Source organism: Octopus sinensis, linkage group LG1, assembly GCF_006345805.1.
Source record: "Octopus sinensis linkage group LG1, ASM634580v1, whole genome shotgun sequence".
Lineage (NCBI taxonomy): Eukaryota > Metazoa > Mollusca > Cephalopoda > Octopoda > Octopodidae > Octopus > Octopus sinensis.
The window spans coordinates 59654903-59676191 of record NC_042997.1 but is presented as its reverse complement, the minus strand read 5'-3'; the positions used below and the strand labels follow the sequence as shown (position 1 = coordinate 59676191).

The window sequence follows — 21289 nt, the reverse complement described above, 5'->3', positions numbered from 1 at the left end:
ATTGGATGCCACAAGTGATTTTCCTGAAGGAAGAGAGTATGGTTGTTTTAAGTGCATGAGTTCAAATTTCCCATCATTAATAAGCATGCTGCTTCCGTCTGCCCATTGACTTACAGCATGCAGATTAGACTGGGATTTTACTTGATGATATTTGAAATGTCATTTATACAAACTATGAAGAAAGTGGATCCAATACAGTCCTTGGGGAACATCACTAGTGACTTTTGCTCGGCTTGAATGGACTCCAGTGATCACATGTTGGGTTCTGATCACCAGAAAATAGTTAATCCAGTCCAGCAGTTTGCCACAGATTCCAATATCGGGCAGTTGTAACAGAAGGTTTTTATTTCTTTCAGACCCCACTTGATAGATAAATTACTTACGCAAGTGAAAAGACATGCAGTTAATGTCATGTACAGAGCATAGTGATTATTGAAATTGCCAATCTCTAAATGTTGCAAGGTCTTTTGTAAATAAAATTCAGATGGAAATGTTTCAATTGTATCAAAGAGAGAAAAAAAAAACATTCTAAATATTCAAACAAGGATATTGCCAAAAATCAATGATAGCCATCACCAAAGAACTTCAGGTGTCAGAGTGGACTATTAGAACTGTGGTGAATGAGAACATCTGATGCATTGAAGAGAGTCCATTTCATGTCTGCAATGACACAGAAAGACTGATCCGAGCCAGGCAGTTACTTAACAAGGTGAACAAAGCATACTTTCATTTTCTGATGAAAAACTTAAACCAAAACCAAGGTGTTTAAGTTAAATTTGACAGTTTGCATAAAAGCATTTTACAAATATATCAACTAGATTTTGGCTGGGAGATGACAGTTTACTCCAAGTGGTCACACTTAGCTTCCACCATAGCCTCAAGATGGCTTCAGAACCAGACACATGCATTCTTCACTGTGTCCCTGGAAAGATCTTCAAACACCTCCTTGATGTTGCAAGAAAAGTAGTTGGTATTTCTCAACTGCGTCCTACACATAGTAATCCATATGATTACAATTGGTGGGAATTAGGAAACCAGAAATTGAGGCTGATAAAGTTGTAGAAATTCTCTGACAACCACTTCTGACTCTCTCCAGAGGTATAACAAGAAACCAAAATCCTGTTGCTACACATATGGCCTTCCAGTAGCAACCCTCACTAGGCAGAGATTGATCACAGGTTCCAGCAGCTTCGCATAGCCATCTGAACTGAGCTTCTTCAAAGATTCTGAGGTGAATTCTTGCATGCAGACACCTAGTGCCTACTGTGTCCCTTCCTGCTGGCCATGGGTTTATAGTTTCTGCTGCAGCTGCCCATGTCACATCTTACAGTCTTCACAACATTCACAGAGCAGTGAGCAGCAGTTGTAATGTCAGTATTTTGATACCTGGTGCAAATCATCAGAATACAGGTAACTCTTTTCCAATATTCAGATGGCTTCTAGTCCTGCATGTCATCTAACTTTTCCCAACTACAACTTTAATCTTTACACTCTCCAACACTGGCTGTTCACTGATTACCTCAAGCTGTTCCTGAAAAAAAGAGACATAACAAAAAAAAAATCATCAAATTTAACCCCAACCACCCCCCATGCGTGTGTGTGTGTGTATATATATATATATACACACACACACACATGTACATTTGTTTTCTCGTCAGTAAGTTGTAAATGAGTGACAAGTGGTTTTGTTTTCTGTCTTCCATAAAAACATGCCCAGCCAGGAGGATATATTACCTTGAAAACAAGTGAGGGTTGGTAACAGGAAGGGTATCTAGTCATAGAAAATCCACCTCAATGATCTCTGTATGTCCTATGGAAGCATGAATGCTAAAAGAAACTTATTGCATTTAAATTCTAACTAAATAAATCCACCCGAAATGAACTTGGGAAATGTTTTCATTTCTTCGCTATTAATAAACCCTATATAGGTATTAGGCAATGATGAAGCATCCATGTAGTTACTCAAATTACTAGAAATAGCTAAATCACCTTCAAACTACTCTTAAAAAAGAAAGGTGAGACTGGACAATGTAACCTGCCCCATGTACACTTCGCCTGGAATGACTGATCATAGGTCTGCTCAGTCAAGTTGAACTTAGGGTTACAGATGGAAACAAGTCAATAAGTCTAATTAATACTCTACACAGTTACTTGGACAGCAGGAAATAACAGCCAAATCTCATTCAAATGTCTTAGGGTAAAAAAAAAAAAAAGTACACACCTGACAATATAGCTCCTGATACACAAAACAAAAAAAAAACATAGTTATAAGAAAACCTTTCTGATTACAGATATGATCAAGCTTTGAAGCTCAATGACTTAACACTGAGCAAAATGGAGATTTAAGAGCAATGATCATGTCATAATTATTACCCTTATATTCTCTGATTTAAGATCCAAACTGCAAGAATTAGATTGAGCTACCACATACCTTCATCATATGCAATTAACCCTTTGCCTGTCCTGTGTATCCTATGTGATACACAGGACATACTTCCCCAGCAAGCATGCATCATGACATACAATTCCAATTTTTTTTCACTCACTGAAATAGATGTTTAGGTCAGACTTATGGAAAATGCTTTAGATAGGTAATGGTTAAAGGAATGCTATTGTATAGGCTGGCAATTTTAATGACAAATCTATATATCTATATAATATCTGTAAAGAATTCAATCTTCTTTATCAGTATAAAGTACTAAAAAACAAATTTCAAATCACGAGATTTTACTGTTCATTGAATACAATACATTAATTTAAACTGTTGAGTAATTTTATATACCTTCAGGAAAGGATACTCTTTTACTTGTTTCAGTCATGTGACTGTGGCCATGCTGGAGCACTGCCTTTAGTAGAGCAAATTGACCCCAGAACTTATTCTTTGTAAGCCTAGTACTTATTCTATTGGTCTATTTTGCCAAACTACTAAGTTATGGGGACATAAACACACCAGCATCGGTTGTTAAGTGATATTGGGGGACACACACACATATATATATATATGATGGGCTTCTTTCAGTTTCCGTCTACCAAATCCACTCACAAGGCTTTGGTCAGCCAAAGCCTATAGTAAAAGACACTTGCCCAAGGTGCCACGCAGTGGGACTGAACCTGGAACCATGTGGTTCGTAAGCAAGCTACTTATCACTCCTACGCCTATGGGATGTTTTATTCTAATTAAAGACACTATCAACTGGTCTAAATTTATCATATTTAGATACATTCTTTTGTTACCTATACAGCACAGTAAACACTTCAGACAATTTTCAGGCATTCTCACAATTGCGATACAATTATACTGAGCTTAAATTCACCTTTTGAATCAAATGCTTTCTTGCTTTATCTTGATTCCTTACCACTTGATGTTCAGTCTAAATTTGTGCCCATGTTTACCAATGTGTTTTATATGTTCCTTTCATTCTTGAGTGTGTATGAATAGTATATGAATTAAAACCCTAAACTAGAAGTATATATAAAATAATTTATTATACATTGAAATTATTATTACATGATGAAGGCTGTGAAACAGCTGTAATCCTAAGAATGACAAGTAGTTAAATAAATATATTCACCTCTCATACTGCATGACGCTTTATGGCATATATATATGTATTATTTTTTTCATTTTTCAGTAACGTTTTTTTTATTTATTTTATAAATGGATATTTCCCTTAATACATTCTTCTTTGTGTAGCAAAAGACCAGAGTATTTGTAAGGAAGGAATTATTCATTTATAAGCATGCTTTGAAGAGGGAGAGAGACAAAAATAAAGATAAACAAATGTAAAAAATTCAATGTGGTATTTACTTCAAATCATAGAAATTTTTTAAAAATCAAGCAAAAATGATGGCTGACTTAAAGAAGTCAATTTTGACCATAAAAAAGACTGCAAAATGTTAAGTATATTAGTATGTACAAAATATGTGGCTACACTGTTTATAAAGTAAATAGCATACATATATGTATTTGTGGTGAATAGAAAGTCATTGTAGCATTGATATTAAAAGACAAAGATAAGTTTCCAGGAAACTGAATTTCACAACAGGCTTCATTTCATTAAAATTGTTCATAAATTCTAATGAATTAATAAACATCACAGCATCTCACTGTTGTTTCTTTACGTATCTTAAATAATCTTATGCTTGTATAAAAAAATAAAAAATTAGTTTGAAGCCTAATATCCATTTTAGAGACAACTTAGATAAGTAGCATTTTAAAAATAAGAAGAATTCAAACATTTGAATAATTTGTTGAAGTATTTTTACATTTGACATCCTTATTACAACACTTAAGAGGTATTAGTTGTATATATTTTTAGCAAAGTAGTTGTATACTTTTGCCTGGCTATTTCAAATATAGGGTTTTGCCTATCTTTACTATTAGTTGGCTGAATGTACAACACAAAATTTCTCTACATATCTTGGTTGTCATCTCATCTGTGTGTTCAAAGTGCTTGAAACTAACCAAACAACTTCACAAATATCTTCTTCACTATTGCTTTTATGGACATTGGTTGTTAGTGCATTGGATAGAATATTTGTATTTGTTTCAGCTGTCTTGATTTAAAACCTCACCTACGTTAGTTTTGTCTTTTACCATTTCAAGGAAATAGATTTTGGTAATATCTGTTTTGTTCAGTTCTATATTTAAGAGATGAGGAATTATGTACATTATTTACATTCAACGGATATTTGTCTTCATCTTGTTTGTTGTTAACACAACATTTCAGCTGATACACCCTCTAGCCTTCTTCGGGTGTCTTGAGGAAATTTCAAACTTGGGTTCTCATTCCTAAGGTATTTTACGATGTTATTATTGTTAGTGTTCAGGTCACTGCTTGGAATTGAACTCGGAATCTTGGGGTTAGTAGGCCGTGCTCTTAACCACTATACCATATGCCCACATATGGCATAGTGGTTAAGAGCTCAGGCTACTATCCCCAAGATTCTGTGTTTGATTTCCAGTAGTGACCTGAACACTAACAATAATAATAATAACATTGAAAAATACCTTAGGAATGAGAACCCAGGTTCGAAATTTCCCTATATCAGCTGAAACAAACAAGATGAGGACAAATATCCGTTGAATGTAAATAATGTATGTTTTGTTTCTGTGCCTTCTTAATTCAAGTCCTGCCCTCTGTTACCATCAAAAATGATGAAAGGCTTGTGAAAGTCCTTAAACAAATGCTAAGTATTCCAGTTGGATCAATCTCGAGGAGAGAGCAAAGAAATGGTCAAGTCCTTGGGTACTCAATGAATAAACAATTTTCATCAGTTAATTGTGAAGACTAGCATTGTTAACAGTCTTCACAGACTCACCTAAACTGAAAGACATTTTGATAAGATTAACATAAGTGATATTTAGTTTGAATTTAGACCAAGAGAAGAAAACATAGGGAAGGAAGGAATTCAACAGGATAGAAATGAGTATCTGGAAAGAGAGGATTAAGCACTCATTAAGAATAGAAGTTTGGGAAGAGGGACACAATAAAATTGGTGGAAAGCCTGCTGAATTAAGTGGGTTTATGTTGTGGTACAGAAATGGTGAATCCACCAAATGACATTGTGGTGGTGATTATAAAAAAAAAGGGGGGGAGGGATATTGGACAAGACTGTAGAGTTTAACTTGCTAATTTGGGATAGTCATATTTTAACATTTTACATGTGGTCAAACAGTACCAGTACATAGCAGGTAACTAATCTAAGATGCGCAAGGTGAGAAGAATTCTGAATAACTGAGACTTCATTAAAACCAGTGGATAAAGTCAATGTTAAGCTATACCATAATTATGAATTGCAGCAAAATCTTTAATTTCATTACTATTACTCATTGTGTAGTCAATCTTCAAAATTTTGGGGTTTATTTACTCAACTCTAATATTCGCAATATTATTTCAGACTCTCTTTCTTTTTTATTTAATTAGTACAGAAAGTTTGAAAAGTATTTGGTACAGGTCTACCATTTTCCACGAACAAAATGGTAAACACTAAATATTTTAATACTTGCCAATAATTCCTAATAAAAATAGCGACAGAATTATAACTCTTATAAAAATACCAACCACTTATAAAATATAGTTACTTTATTTACACTATATTACATGCATATTTTTGTATCATGCTTATGTGTATGTATGTATGTATATATATATATATATATATATATACATACACATTTGTGAATATTCACTAGTGTGGGCATATTTGTATATATGTTAGTGGATATATTATACACTTATACAATATATATAATGTTTGCAAGAATATATACCTGACTTACACATGCTACATGCACACACATGCACCATCACATATACATGTGTAAATATATTAAAGATTTTAATAGTTATAATAAGTCAAAATGACAATTTCTAACATAGGCACAAAGTCAGAAATTTGTGGAGAGGGAACAATTGATTATATCAACTCCAGCACTCAATGATACTTATTTTATCAACCCCAAAAGGATGACAGGCAAAGTCAACCTTGATGTATTTGAACAATATTTAATAGAGTTAGTAATTTCTAATATTGTACATTGTTGTAAGATAAAAATTAATGTTAGAAAGGAAACGATGGCTTATACAGTCAGCCACATTACACTATATCACTGGCAATAGCTATTTACTGATTAAAATAATGTGACTTACACATATAGCACCATGAGAGTCAGAAGACATTGGTAACAGCATTCTTTGATAGAATCATACAAGTACAATTACTCTGGAATTTTCTGGCTAATCCTCTCTCTCAGAAGCATTTAAACGACTATTTTCTCCAATCATTGTTTATTATAAAAGAAAAATTTCTTCTCAGATAATATCACTAAAGTAAATTAATAAATTAAATCTCTGATATAAAAATATTGACAAAAGTAAATTATTAGTAAAAATGCCCTTTCATATAGTAATAAATTTGTGCATATATGTATATACAGCGGTGAGCTGGCTCCAGTCCACATGAACTGGTTAACAACCAGTTCTCATAAAAAAAAAGTTTTGCTAGAAACTGAAGACCGACTCAAAAAAGTTGATCAGTTATGCCACAGTGAACTGACTCCACCTACCTACACTACAAAAATTCAGTTGGGTCTTCGATGCTTTGAAAGATTTAAGTTACTGTATTTGCAGCATAAATATCTCTAATTTAATGTTCAGTTGCGAAAATATAGTTCAAAGTTATTTACGGTGATGAGAGCAAGGAAATATGTCAGTGAATGAATGCATGTAACTATGTATTGGGGAGTAATTGTCTGTTTGCATATGTTCCCACTACCACTTCTGCCAGCATTCCTCAATCTCTATACTGTTATCTCACTCTCCTCCCTGCAATATTTTAGCAGGTTATCTTAACTGTAACAGTTGTTTGATGTATTGTAGCTGTCTTCCTAAAAAAACTTTCATGTCACTTTAACTGCATCTCCTTTTGTGATTGTTTGAAGGATGAATTTATCAGCTTAATGTTCAGCTTTTTTCACCTTCCTCTTTCATCAGCATGCTTCCTTGGCTTTTTGTACTCTCATATCATCCCTCACTCCACAGAATCAATCAACTTCAGTTTAGTTCAAATTTCCTCACTTTCAGACACAGGGTAATCAACAAAACAGTATTGCTACAATCCACACAGCAAAAGATTTTATAAATCTCAACCATATACCAATTGATTTTTTTTGCTGATACAGACTGTTACCACATTCACCTGACACTGGATTTCATCTCAATTTAATATTATATTGCTGAATTCAGAATTTTTGCCTAAAATTTTGGCAACTAAGTAAACTGATTGTTAAAGTTTTGACAGCTACGCAAACAAGTTGTTAAAATTTTAGTAGCTCACCATTACATACATACACACACACATATATATTTATATATAAACATACAATATATATATATATATATATATATATATATATATATATATGTATATAATATATTTATATATAAATATATAATATAATATATATATATATATTATACATGTATTTATATTATATATATATATAGAGAGATATTTATATTATACATATATATTATCAACCCATGCTAGCACGGAAAGCGGCCGTTAAACAATGATGATGATGATACATACACACACACATGTATAGCCATGTAATTTTAAATTCTAAATTTTAGATTATTTCAAAATTTGTTTACTTTATTCAAAGATATTCTAACACTTAAAAGTTCATCTAGTTTCTCAGAATTTCATTTCATACTTGACATACAATGTTGTTTCCTTTCAATTTCACAGATCAAACAATTTTATTTCAATTGGTCAAGACAAAGTAAAAAAATATTAAGAAACAGCTTTCTTCCTCAATTTTTGTTGTAATTGCATTGTTTTCTGATTTTTTTCTTTTCTTTTTTGTACAGAAAGAAATTTGCATTTAAAAGAGAAATAATATTTAAGATTCAGAAACAGAAGCATTGCTAGATTGTTGCTGTTGTTGATCACTTTGAAAAGTGTTTTCTGAAAAGGCCACTGACTGATTAGCATCAATTTTAGGTCGGGGTTTGACTGCATGACCTGCAACAACAGTATTACTACTAGTTACAATAGTCAAAGGTTTCAAAGAAGTAATTGCTTTGCCAGCAGTAGTTACAACAGAAGAATAATTAGAAGCAGAACCTATGCCTAAACTTTGTCCAAAATTTGAAATACCCGTGGAACCATCTGCTGAGATACCTGCCAAAGATAGTTTCCGTAATTCAGCTTGCGTCCGCTGCCCTGAATCTATGTTCAGTAAAGCAGCAATAGTGTTTAGACGTGGACGAGTGGGTGCTGTTGTTGTTGCTGTTGATGTTGATACTGCTGCTGCTGAAATGTGGCTTGTTGACTGAGTTAAGGCAGTACTGCTAGGAAGAGAAACACTACTCAAAGACAACTTGTGAAGATTAAGTTCTTGGGTGGGAAGTGATGGGAGTATTGATGCAGATGTTGCAGCTTCTGTTGCTGAAGACACTAGCATGTGCTGCAGTAAAGAGTTATTGGTCGCAACAGTGTTGACAACATCTGACTGTTGAGGTGTACTCACGGCATTACTTGAATTCTTCACAGAAGAAAATCCTAATACCTTTTTATGCACTAACGGACTCTCTTTGCTGGTAGACTGAGAGATGGCAGCTCTAACTGCAGACAAAGAGGTGTTAACTAAATCTAACGTTTGTTTATCATCTTTTCTTTGTGCATCAAATTGCTGCACAGTTTGCATTGGTGTCTTTTGGAGGAGAAGTTGTGAAATTTGGTTGGTTGCCAGAGAGTTCACACCTGACTGTGGAGTAGTAATCGTATGTGTACTAGATACAATATTAGTTCCTGAATCAGTTGAAACAGTTTGTAAAGTATTCCAATTAACTCCAGAATTATAAGAAATGGATGAAGGCAATGACATTTCAGTCCCTTTAACGAATGCTACATTTGATTTATCAGCGACACCCGATGAAAGATGACTTATTGCATTGGCATCTTTTCGTCCAGCGATGGAAGTTAAAATCATTTGTGCTTTCTCAGCAATAGCAACTGAATAAGGTGGAGGAGGCTTTCCAATTATTGCTGACTTTGGCATCATATATGATTGTGTAACAGCAGGATCTCCTATTGACCCTGCATGGGATTGGGAGAAACCCACTGGAACAGATGATTGGACTTTTGGGACACTGGAGTACTGTTGGGCAAGGGATACGATGTCTCCTTCTGAATGTTGAGAAAAACGTTCTTGGTTCTGAAGTGATGACAATTCTCTGGATTGTATTAAAGATGACAATGTTTGCTTTTCTTGTTGTGTCAGACTACTAAGGTCAAATGATCGCACCATAGATGACAATGACAAACGTTCCCGAGTGGCTGAAGGCGAAGGTTCATTTGCCTCAGATGCATTTTGATGAGGCACTTGTTTAGAGCTAGTTAAATTGTTAGCACCCTGAACCATAGAGCTTAGAGTGAATCGCTCTTGCTGAGCAACAGAAGTTTCACCACTGGTTTGCAGTATGTTCTGAGATAAAGTTCTGCTTTGTGGAGTTAATAAAGTACCACCTTGACTGAGTGAAGTTGCTGTAGCGGTGGCACCACTGGAAGATTGACCAGACACAGCGACACTTCTTAACTGGTTTGCATTCAATTCCATAATTGCCTGTGATGATAAATCTACTTCGCTACCGCTCAGAGAAGACTTTCGGGTCAAAATTGGTCCTGACGATCCTGTTTGTGGAGTGGTGGCCTGTGTAAAAATGGAAAGTTTGTAATCTGGTGAGGAAATCTTATTTTGAGAAATTCCAAGAGTTTGTGCAGTGAGTACATCATCCTTGCGCAGAAGTGAAGATTGCTGTGTGCCAGCTGGAGGAGACTGTGATATAGAGGTGACAGGTGATTGGGCAATATTAGAAGGATTAGTTGAAGGAACATGGCTTCTTGAAGATAACTGATTGTGAAGAGTAGCAGCGTTAACCTGAGCAATGTTTTGAGCTGAGCTGATAGGAATCTGAGTGTTGTGAAACAGAGTTTGGGTGGTGGGAGACTGAGTTGGCTGTGATTGAGATGTAAGCAATTGGTTAGCCTGTGTGGTCAGAGAAAGGGATTTTAATAACTGGGGGTGATTTGCTTGGTTTGCACGGGCTTTGGCTGCCTGAAAATACTGGCTAAGGCTGGCTCGGTTCATTTGTGACAAAGCTGCTTGTAAAGCTGAAGGAGCTCCTCTTGGCTTTGCTAACTGAACCGAGGCTGCGGCACTCAGCTGCAACTTACTAGTGGGCTCCTGAGATGGTGACTGACTAACAGCTTGCTGGGAGATTGTCTGACCCATTAAGGCCTGTGGAGATGATTGACTAATGACAGCCTGGGGTGAAGCCTGACTAGATGGAGTCTGTGGAGACGCTTGACCTACTGATGCTTGTGGGGAGGGTTGGCTAAGGACTGACTGTGGAGAGGCCTGGCTTACTTGAGACTGGGGTGAACTTTGCCCTATTGGGGTTTGGTTTCCTATCTGAGCTTGCTGCTGTTGCTGCTGCTGCTGTTGTTGCTGTTGAAGAACTAGCTGCTGAAGCTGTTGCAACTGCTGCTGCTGTTGTTGCTGTAGCTGCTGTTGCTGCATCTGTTGTTGTTGTTGCAGCTGCTGCTGTTGTAACTGCTGCAGTTGCTGCTGTTGTAGTGCTAACTTCTGAGATGCTGCTTGATTCGCAAGCTGCTGGGCAACACGTTGCGGAGAGACAAACTGTCGCGTTTTCTGTTGTTTGATCAGCTGAGTAAGTTGTTGGGTTATCTGCTGCTGCATCACACTTTGCGACTGCTGCACACCGGACACCTGCTGACCAGCAACTTGAGGTGTTTGTTGTTGCTGCTGCTGTTGTTGTTGTTGCTGTTGTTGTTGTAATTGTTGTTGTAGCTGTAGCTGTTGCTGCAATTGTTGTTGCTGTTGCAGTTGTTGTAGCTGCTGTAATTGCTGTTGCTGTTGTTGTTGCTGCTGTTGTTGTTGCTGTTGCTGCGAAATTTGCTGCTGTGCTAAACTAAGTTTCAACTGTTGTTGATTGACATTTTGTTGACTTAAAGCTTGTATCAACTGTTGCTGCTGCTGTTGTTGCAACTGCTGCTGCTGCTGTTGTTGCTGCTGTTGTTGTTGCTGTAATTGCTGCTGCTGCTGCAATTGCTGTTCCAGTGAGGTCTGAGCCTGTAACTGAGAAGCTTGTATCACTTGTTGTGATGTCACTTGGGATCTTTGTTGCTGCTGTTGCTGTTGTAGTTGTTGCTGCTGCTGCTGTTGTTGTTGTTGTTGTTGTTGTTGTTGAAGCAACTGGTTGATCTGCTGCTGAGTAGCCTGAGACAGTTGCTGTGGAGCAGACTGAGCCTTCTGTTGCAGCAGTCCCTGGCTAAGCTGGGCTTGTAGAGAACTAAAACTAGGCTGACTAGCTGCAGGTGATGCAGCATATGGAGAAGTTGGGGGACCTCTTGGCTTACCTGAGGCTACATGTTTAGATTTGTCTGAACTTAACTTTGGTTTGCCTGAAGCAGCCTGGCGGGGTTTAGTAATCAAACCAGTCTGGGGTAGATTCTGTTGGACTACCCGGTGTGCAGAAGCCGTCTGAGCCATTGGATTGGACTGGAGTGTAATTGGAGACAGAGCACCAGTTTGTAAAGGTGATGGAGCAGCTGAAGACAGTGGAGACTGGGCAGCAGTAGGGGACGGGACAGGTTGATTCATTGGGGACAGAGCAGGCTGCTGTAAAGGAGACATTGAGATTTGTGTCATGGGAGAATGTGTGTGCTGACTCATAGGGGACTGAGTGTGTTGACTCATTGGAGAGTGAATAGTTTGACTGATAGGTGACTGGGCAATAGGAGACATAACAGGATGAGCTATGGGTGACTGGACAGGTTTTGCCATAGGTGAATGGACAGGTTGAGGCATGGGTGAATGAACAGGCTGTGCCATAGGGGACTGTACGGATTGGATCAATGGTGAGTGGGCAGGATGCATCATTGGTGATTGGGCATGTTGGTTCAAAGGTGACTGAGCAGGAGATTGTACAGGTTGAGCCATAGGAGAATTAGCAAGATAGGATTGAGCTGTTCTGACCACAGAAGGCTGTTGTGCAACCTGGGCAGACTGATGGGGGAAGAGGGAAATGCTAGATCGTGAAATACCTGCCACCGAATGAGCTGGTTGAGTATTGCTGGCAAAGTGTGAAGCCTGAGTAGATACTGCAAGTGCAGTGGCAGAAAGAGGAGAGCTGGCAGGTGCACCAATAGGAGAAGTAGGAGCCAAAGTGGTGCTGGTGGTAGTAGTAATGGTGGTAGTAGTAGTAGTAGAAGTAGTAGTAGTAGTAGTGCTGTTACAGCTAGCATTAGCTGTAGTGGTACCAGATAGTGATTGTGGCACATTTTGTGGAAGAGAAACCCTTGGTTTATTAAAAAGAGTTATATTAGAGGGGTAAGAGCTTACCATTGGTTCAGTCATGAGAGCTTGGGTTAGAGGTGTGTACTTCGAGGAGCTGACGACAGCAGTGGTCATGGCTATAGACAAACCAGTGGATGACCCACTTGTCTTGATGGGGCTTTCCACTGATTCTGCTTGAGTCACTTCGGTCGCATTGAACTCAGCATCGCTTGGAAGTGTGCTTTGAGGAACTTTAGTAACAGTGGATGTAGTCTGTGCAGCATTTTTCTCTGCACTCTGACCAGTTTGAGATTTGGGACTGGATAATGTACGAGGAGACGAGGAGGTGGAACGTAAAGGTGGAGTGTATTTAGAACTCAAGAGACGATTGTGTGAGCTCTTTGCTCCAACAGATCGAGGTGTACCTGGTGGTGTTATAGAAGGCGCATACTTTTCAGCAGACATTGGCGTTCGAGGTGATGAGAAAAAACGTCCACCTGCTGATCCTCGAGCAGACTTTGGGGTACCTTTCTTTCGCTGGTCCTTTGTAGCTTCAGTGGCTTTCCTTTGTCGATTAAGATCGTCAAGCACTTTATCCATTCTGGCAACTCTCTTTTTGCCTTTTGATGAACCTGGATTGAAAAGAAAAAAAATACCCATGAGAAAATGATAAAAACAAAAATATAATACAATTTGTTTTTGTCTATTTTATTGTCAAGATATTCCAGAGATGAATGCTCACCACCTAATAACCTGAACAAATTCTGAGCAATGTCCACAACCGTTTATTCTGTCACTACTAAACACACCAACCTTACAGACTACGTATCAAAGTTTTCTTATGGTCACAATACATCCTAAAACCACCATAGTATGACTAAATACAGAATGAGATCATAGGATAGGTGAGACCATTTCATATATTGAAAGTATTTGGCTAATAATCTGCTTTCCAGACCATTATATTTATATTGCTGAGACTGTACACCTTCACTTAAATTTTTCTTTTTGCTGCTATTTTGGATCCATAATGCCATGCGAGTACAGGTGCAATAGTTTATTTGTTGAAACTGTTTTTCCATCTGGATGTCTTTCCTACTACTAACCACAAATATCAGCTAAGTGTTAAAAGTATATTTTTAGCAGTCAGGGAAACCAGAGCAAGGAGTTATGTACCATAGTTAGGAACACAATAGTAAGATTTGAACCATGCCATGTAGTTAGAAGATCAACACTAACTCCTCAGCCACTGTGCTTCATATTCTACAAGAAAAAAAAATCTACTTTTCCCTGTAAGGACCAACTATACGGTCAAAAGCCTCAATAAAATTAAGAGTTTATTTATCAGAAATATAGCACAAGCAAGCCAAAAACTCTGTTATCAGTGGTGACTGTTTTAATAATATGCAGCTGAGGATTACATCAATTTCTAATACTCAAGAAACCTATCATAACATGTTCATTATATGTGACAATAACAGATAATAAGATACCTATCACAGTTCTATCACAGCTGAGGGTTGGCGACAGGAAGGGCATTCAGCTGTAAAAAATATGCCTCAACAAATTTTGTCCACACTATACAAGTATCGAAAAGTAGATGTTAAACAATGATAACGGTGAGGATGATAACCTGATTTTATTTATATGCTTATGCAATGGAAAAAGTAAAATAGCCTGCCTTAGGCAAAAATTTTACTTTAAAAAAAAAATCTTCCCACTGACTTAGTGGTGACAGAGAGAATGAAACTACCAAAACAACCAACATAAATATATATTTTCTTAAACAACCAAATTAAAATTGACTCCTAAGCAATGAAGTGATTTCCTATAACCTTTCCTTTATTTCATATCGAATATCTTCATATGATCTAGTACAGGCCTGGCCAACTTGAATTACATTGTGGACCACTTTAATCACAGAAAGTTTTTTGAGGGCCACTTACATACTGACAAAATTGAAAGCATTTTGCTTTCTCAAGCTATTATTACAATATTGAATGAATGATCATTGATTCAACATGAAATATCATTGCAAAAACAGTATCTTCCTTTTTTTACTTTCCGTTACGATCTTTAATTTTTGATAAAATTTTTAAATGCTTGCTTAAATAAATTCATTTCAAGAAGGTATCAAGTGGGCCACAATATAAAAGTTTGCGGGCTGCATGCCTCAGGTTGGCTAGCCCTGATCTAGTATGTAGTCTTAACATTTAATTAAACTAATGTATGTAAAGCAGGCATGCATGGATAACCAGTTTCAAAAAGTGAACTGCATGAGAAGTAGCTCATCATCAGACAGACTTCACTACTAAAAAAATTCAAGGTAATTATTTTGTTAGACATTGCTTTCAGAAATTCCTGCTGGCTGCAGGTTGCCTATGTCTGAGGTAAAGTGTCCTGCCTAGAGACATGACAAAAAAATTTATAGCAGATACCAGCACATTATACATAATTTCATCTCAACATTTAATGGATATTTCACTCCAATATCAAATAAGATGTTAACAATAAGCCTAACAATATGGGAATCTCTCCCACTGCAGCAAATATTCAACAACTAAATAGAATGGAATGACATATATATATACACATACCAGGTGTTTTTCTAGGAGTTAGTTTAGTGGTAGATTGCTCTAGGCTGCCATCATCAAAATCAAATTCTGTAGGTTGTGGCACTCTGAAAAAAATAAAAAGTAAGCAAACAAAACCTTTATTAAGGAAAATATTCTTTACATCTTCAGTAACGAACAATGGCAAATTTGAGAAATGAAAACTGAACTGAAACTACTAAATGATGATGATAATAATAATAATAATACAGAGCCCTGGGAACAGTGAGCAAAAATCTCGAGAAGTACGTGAAACAAATAGGAGCTGCAATAAGGGTGGAGCACTTGCAGAAAACAGCACTGCTTGGAACTGCTCGAATACTCCGGAAGGTGCTCAAAAAAATAAGGTGTAACACCTTAGTTCACTGGTAGTGAACAACTGACACTGTAGAACATCTCCAGCGTTAGAAGCTGCGCAAAGGTAATTATAATAATAATAATCATCATCATCATCACATCATCATCATCATCATCACATCATCATCATCATCATCATCATCATCATCATCATCATCATTTAACGTCCGCTTTCCATGCTAGCATGGGTTGGACAGTTCAACTGGGATCTGGGGAGCCCGAAAGCTGCACCAGTCCAGTCAGATCTGGCAGTGTTTCTACAGCTGGATGCCCTTCCTAACGCCAACCACTCCGAGAGTGTAGTGGGTGATTTTATGTGCCACCGACACAGGTGCCAGACGAGGCTGGCAAACGGCCACGCTCGGATGGTGTTTTTTATGTGCCACCGACACAGGTGCCAGACGAGGCTGGCAGACGGCCACGCTCGGATGGTGTTTTTATGTGCCACCGACACAGGTGCCAGATGAGGCTGGCAAACGGCCACGATCGGATGGTGTTTGTTACGTGCCCACAGCACGGAGGCCAGTCGATGCGGTACTGGCTACGGCCACGTTCGGATGGTTATCTTGTGTGCCACGTGCCACCGGCACTGGTACCACAAAGATACAGATCCCATTGATGTTCATCTATTTTGATTTGTTTTGATTTTCACTTGCCTCAACAGGTCTTCACAAGTGTCACAAGAAGGAAGGTATGCACAGGTGGACTCACTACGTCCCAGGTAGGGGCCACAGGTTATGGCCTGACTAGTCTTGCCGGGTCTTCGGATGGTGTTTTTATGTGCCACCGACACAGGTGCCAGATGAGGCTGTCGAACGGCCACGATCGGATGGTGTTTGTTACGTGCCCACAGCACGGAGGCCAGTCGGTGCGGTACTGGCTACGGCCACGTTCGGATGGTTTTCTTGTGTGCCACCGGCACTGGTACCACAAAGATACAATTCCATTAATGTTCATCTATTTTGATTTGTTTTGATTTGATTTGATTTGATTTGTTTTGATTTCATTTTGATTTTCACTTGCCTCAACAGGCCTTCACAAGTATCACAAGGAGGAAGGTATGCACAGGTGGACTGACTGCGTCCCAGGTAGGGGCCATGGGATATGGCCTGACTAGTCTTGCCGGGTCTTCGGATGGTGTTTTTATGTGCCACCGACACGGGTGCTAGATGAGGCTGGCGAACGGCCACGATCGGATGGTGTTTGTTATGTGCCCACAGCACGATGGCCAGTCGATGTGGTACTGACTACGGCCACGTTCGGATGGATTTGTTGTGTGCCACAGGCACTGGTACCACAAAGATACAAATTCCATTGATGTTCATCTATTTTGATTTGATTTGATTTGATTTTCACTTGCCTCAACAGGTCTTCACAAGTGTCACAAGAAGGAAGGTATGCACAGGTGGACTGACTAGTCTTGCCGGGTCTTCGGAAGGTGTTTTTATGTGCCACCGACACAGGTGCCAGATGAGGCTGGCGAACGGCCACGATCGGATGGTGTTTGTTACGTGCCCACAGCACGGAGGCCGGTCAATGCGGAACTGGCTACGGCCACGTTCGGATGGTTCTCTTGTGTGCCACCGGCACTGGTACCACAAAGATACAGATTCCATTGATGTTCATCTATTTTGATTTGTTTTGATTTTGATTTTCACTTGCCTCAACAGGTCTTCACAAGTGTCACAAGAAGGAAGGTATGCACAGGTGGACTCACTACGTCCCAGGTAGGGGCCATGGGTTATGGCCTGACTAGTCTTGCCGGGTCTTCGGATGGTGTTTTTATGTGCCACCGACACAGGTGCTAGATGAGGCTGGCGAACGGCCACGATCGGATGGTGTTTGTTATGTGCCCACAGCACGATGGCCAGTGATGCGGTACTGACTACGGCCACGTTCGGATGGATTCTTGTGTGCCACCGGCACTGGTGCCACAAAGATACAAATTCCATTGATGTTCATCTATTTTGATTTGTTTTGATTTTCACTTGCCTCAACAGGTCTTCACAAGTGTCACAAGAAGGAAGGTATGTACAGGTGGACTGACTACGTCCCAGGTAGGGGCCACGGGTTATGACCTGACTAGTCTTGCCGGGTCTTCGGATGGTGTTTTTATGTGCCACCATGTTCCCACAGCACGGAGGCCAGTCGATGCGGTACTGGCTACGGCCACGTTCGGATGGTTTTCTTGTGTGCCACAGGCACTGGTACCACAAAGATACAAATTCCATTGATGTTCATCTATTTTGATTGATTTTCACTTGCCTCAGCAGGTGTTCACAAGTGTCACAAGAAGGAAGGTATACACAGGTGGATCGACTACGTCCCAGGTAGGGGCCATGGGATATGGCCTGACTAGTCCTGCCGGGTCCTCTCATGCACAGCACACTTCCATAGGACTCGGTCTTCAGTCATTTCCTTGGTGAGACCTAAAGTTCGAAGGTCGTGCTTCACCACCTCGTCCCAGGTTTTCCTGGGTCTACCTCTTCCACAGGTTCCCTCAACTGCTAGGGTGTAGCACTTTTGCACACAACTATCTTCAGCCATTCTCGTCACATGACCATACCAGCACAGCCGTCTCTCTTGCACACCACAACTGACACTTCTTAGGTTCAACTTTTCTCTCAAAGTACTTACACTCTGACGATTATGAACACTGACATTACACATCCATCGGAGCATACTGGCTTCATTTCTTGCAAGCTTACGCATATCCTCAGCAGTCACGGCCCATGTTTCACTACCATGTAGCATGGCTGTACGTACGTCCATGTTTATTTATTTTGTTAGTTTGGCAATTATACATGAGAAAAAAAATTTTTTTTCATTCCTTGTGGGAAACATGCTATTATATTACATTAAGCTGCATTCCTAAACAAGGTACATAACTCTGCTTGCTCCAGTTCAACACATATCAGTTCTGTGGTTAACAGTAAGGAAAAGCATCCAGCTGTAAAAAAGACAATGGAAAAAAGAAAAAAAAAACAATTTCTCTAACAACTTAAACAACCTACCAGGCAAGGATAGAAATAATATGTTTCTATTGTTTCCATCCTTGTAAAAAAAAATGTTTCTTCTTTCTAATATCACATCCAATTCTAAGTTACAATATCTTGGAAAAAAAAAATTATTGCCAATTTTGATACATAAATTAATGAGTATCAAGAGTAAAACTTGCTTAACCCCTTCATTTTCTTTCAAAATTGTACTGAAAAGAATGAGAGGAAACAACATGTTCCATCATTATACAACAGTTTGTTAGCAGCAGCTTCTTAGTGTAGATTTTATTTACAAAGCAAGGACCTCTCTGGTCATTATATCATGTAGCACAAAAAATATTTATTTATTATTTACAAAATGTATTCAAGAGCCAATGCTTAGCTCTTCTTTCAGAGAGTTAAGTAAATAATAAATATATCTTCCATGTATATATAAGAAGATTCCATTTCAAATAATAATTCCAGATGACCTATTCCTGACAAGTAGGTCAACATGTGCACAGCATTGTCACCTAAAGTGGACTGAAGATTCTAGCCATTATCATCAACATCAATTTTCAATGTCCATTTTTTCATCTGTCAAACCAAGTGAAATTGTAGTTGTGACCATTGCCAGTTTCGTGTGCCAATGTACCCTTCGAGTACTCTAAAAAGTACCCTTCGAACTTTGGGCCTCACAGAGGTAATGACAAATAACTGAGACCTGCTTGAGTTGTAGCCAATGCCGGTGTTTCATAACTGGCGCATAAAAAGCACCTACTACACTTTTGGAGTGGTTGGTATTTGGAAAGACAAACCCATGCCAACAAAGAAAGCAGGTGCTAAATGATGATGATGACGGCCTGTGTTAGATGAAGCAGCAGTTGTTACAATGGAAGAGACCTTCATCTCCATAAATGAAGGGATAATAGAGCTGCAGCTCAATCAAGAGCATGCTCACCATTTTTTCGATATCCATGGTATTGTGCATCATGAATTCGCACCCCAGGACCAGACCCTCAATTGAGAGTTCTACTACAACATTGTGAAGTGTTTGAGGACATTCAGTGAAAGCAACTGAATCTGTGGAGCACAAAAAATTGGATTCTTCATGACAACAACACACCCTGTCATCGAGTTCTCCTCACTTGTGAGTTTTTCTCACAAAAACATGGTATTGCTTCTCCACCCACCCTATTCCCCAGATTTAGCACCTGTGGACTTCCATCTCTTCCCCAAGATGAAAATGAAGCTCAAAGGTCGCTGTTTTAACTCCACTGTCAAGATCTAGAGCAAATTGCAGAAGGTCTTTGATTCGCTTACAGAAAATGGCTTCCAGGCTGGATTCCAAAAGTGGCAGAAAAGCTGGGACCAGTGTATTGCTGTGCAAGGTGACTATTTCGAAGGAGATGATGCAAAAACTTAGGTAAATAAATTATTTTTTGTTAAACATAATTAGTCCAGGAACTTTTTGATACTACCCTGTACAGCACCCACTGAAATTGTGGCCTTGTACCTAAATTTGAAACCAACATTTATATTTATTATCTTCATTTTATATTTGATAAATGCACTTGGTTGATTACCCTCACACAAGTTAGTTTTTCATGTATGTTGTTTTAAAACACAGAAAACCAATGCCTTTTCCTAAGCTGATTTTTTTATCAATAAATTTTCCCAGTTGTCTACTGACTAAATCTGCTCATAATACCTGTTGTTCAAACCCATGAGTTCTTTCAGTCATGTACAAAACCAATATTTTCAAAGAAGATATATAATTGATCAAGTCAATCTCTAGTATATTAACTACTGGTACTTATTTGATGCAATTGGCACTTATTTAATGGAAAGTGCAATGATGGTTGCTTCTGACAGGACCCTAAGGAGGATGTGCCAGAGGACTCTACCCACCATAATCCTTCCCAGGAATAGTGATAAAGAAAATGGATGAATTTCTTTGATCACAGAGACAGAAGTAGAATTCCATAGGATTTGGAGCTAAAATGAAGATAAACAAAACTATATACCACATTCCCTTTGTTCCACACACGCACATACATACACAGATAGACAGACAGATATTGATCTCCTCAAAAGTTTTGTAAAGAGAGTTGAAGATGCTTTGCTGAGGAGATCTAATACCAGTGAAACATGTCTGTTACTTTCACCAGTCGGCTTTAGCAACAAGATGTTCTGCCATCTGCATTTGGGATCACATGTGAAATCAAGTCGCATGAAGCAAACTTAACCACAACCATAACTGTGACTGCCTTATAAATACTGTAAAATCATTTACTATAATGTTTTACCACTTCTACCAACTCACTATGCTATTTAATTTTACAATAAAAATAAAGTGAAATAAAATTTTAAAAGACATGGCATAAGTCCACTACCAACCAACTGAATAGCAAAAGTTTGAAATTCAAGGAAACTAGTGATTGTCTGTGTTGACGACAATTAGTCTGCAG

At 38.4% G+C, this 21289-nt stretch overlaps 1 protein-coding gene and 1 long non-coding RNA gene across 8 annotated transcripts in view; both read right to left on the bottom strand.

The window, feature by feature from the left end:
* LOC118762607 overlaps positions 1-2820 on the bottom strand; it is a 30696-nt gene extending 27876 nt beyond the window's left edge. The window contains exons 1-2 of the long non-coding RNA XR_004998365.1: positions 2807-2820; positions 1078-1079 (exon numbers count right to left, since the gene is read on the bottom strand). This is a non-coding gene — a long non-coding RNA (uncharacterized LOC118762607). The remainder of the gene's footprint in view (positions 1-1077; positions 1080-2806) is intronic.
* A 5505-nt stretch (positions 2821-8325) lies between these two features.
* LOC115213449 (polyhomeotic-proximal chromatin protein-like) overlaps positions 8326-21289 on the bottom strand; it is a 30636-nt gene continuing 17672 nt past the window's right edge. For 2 of the 7 annotated variants that reach the window (XM_029782439.2, XM_029782431.2), the window contains exons 3-4: positions 15469-15551; positions 8326-13503 (exon numbers count right to left, since the gene is read on the bottom strand). In XM_029782439.2, the coding sequence (XP_029638299.1) occupies positions 8411-13503; positions 15469-15551 (5176 nt within the window). In that variant the 3' untranslated portion in view covers positions 8326-8410. The remainder of the gene's footprint in view (positions 13504-15468; positions 15552-21289) is intronic. The other 5 variants (XM_036501385.1, XM_036501396.1, XM_036501400.1 and 2 more) reach the window with 5 other exon arrangements.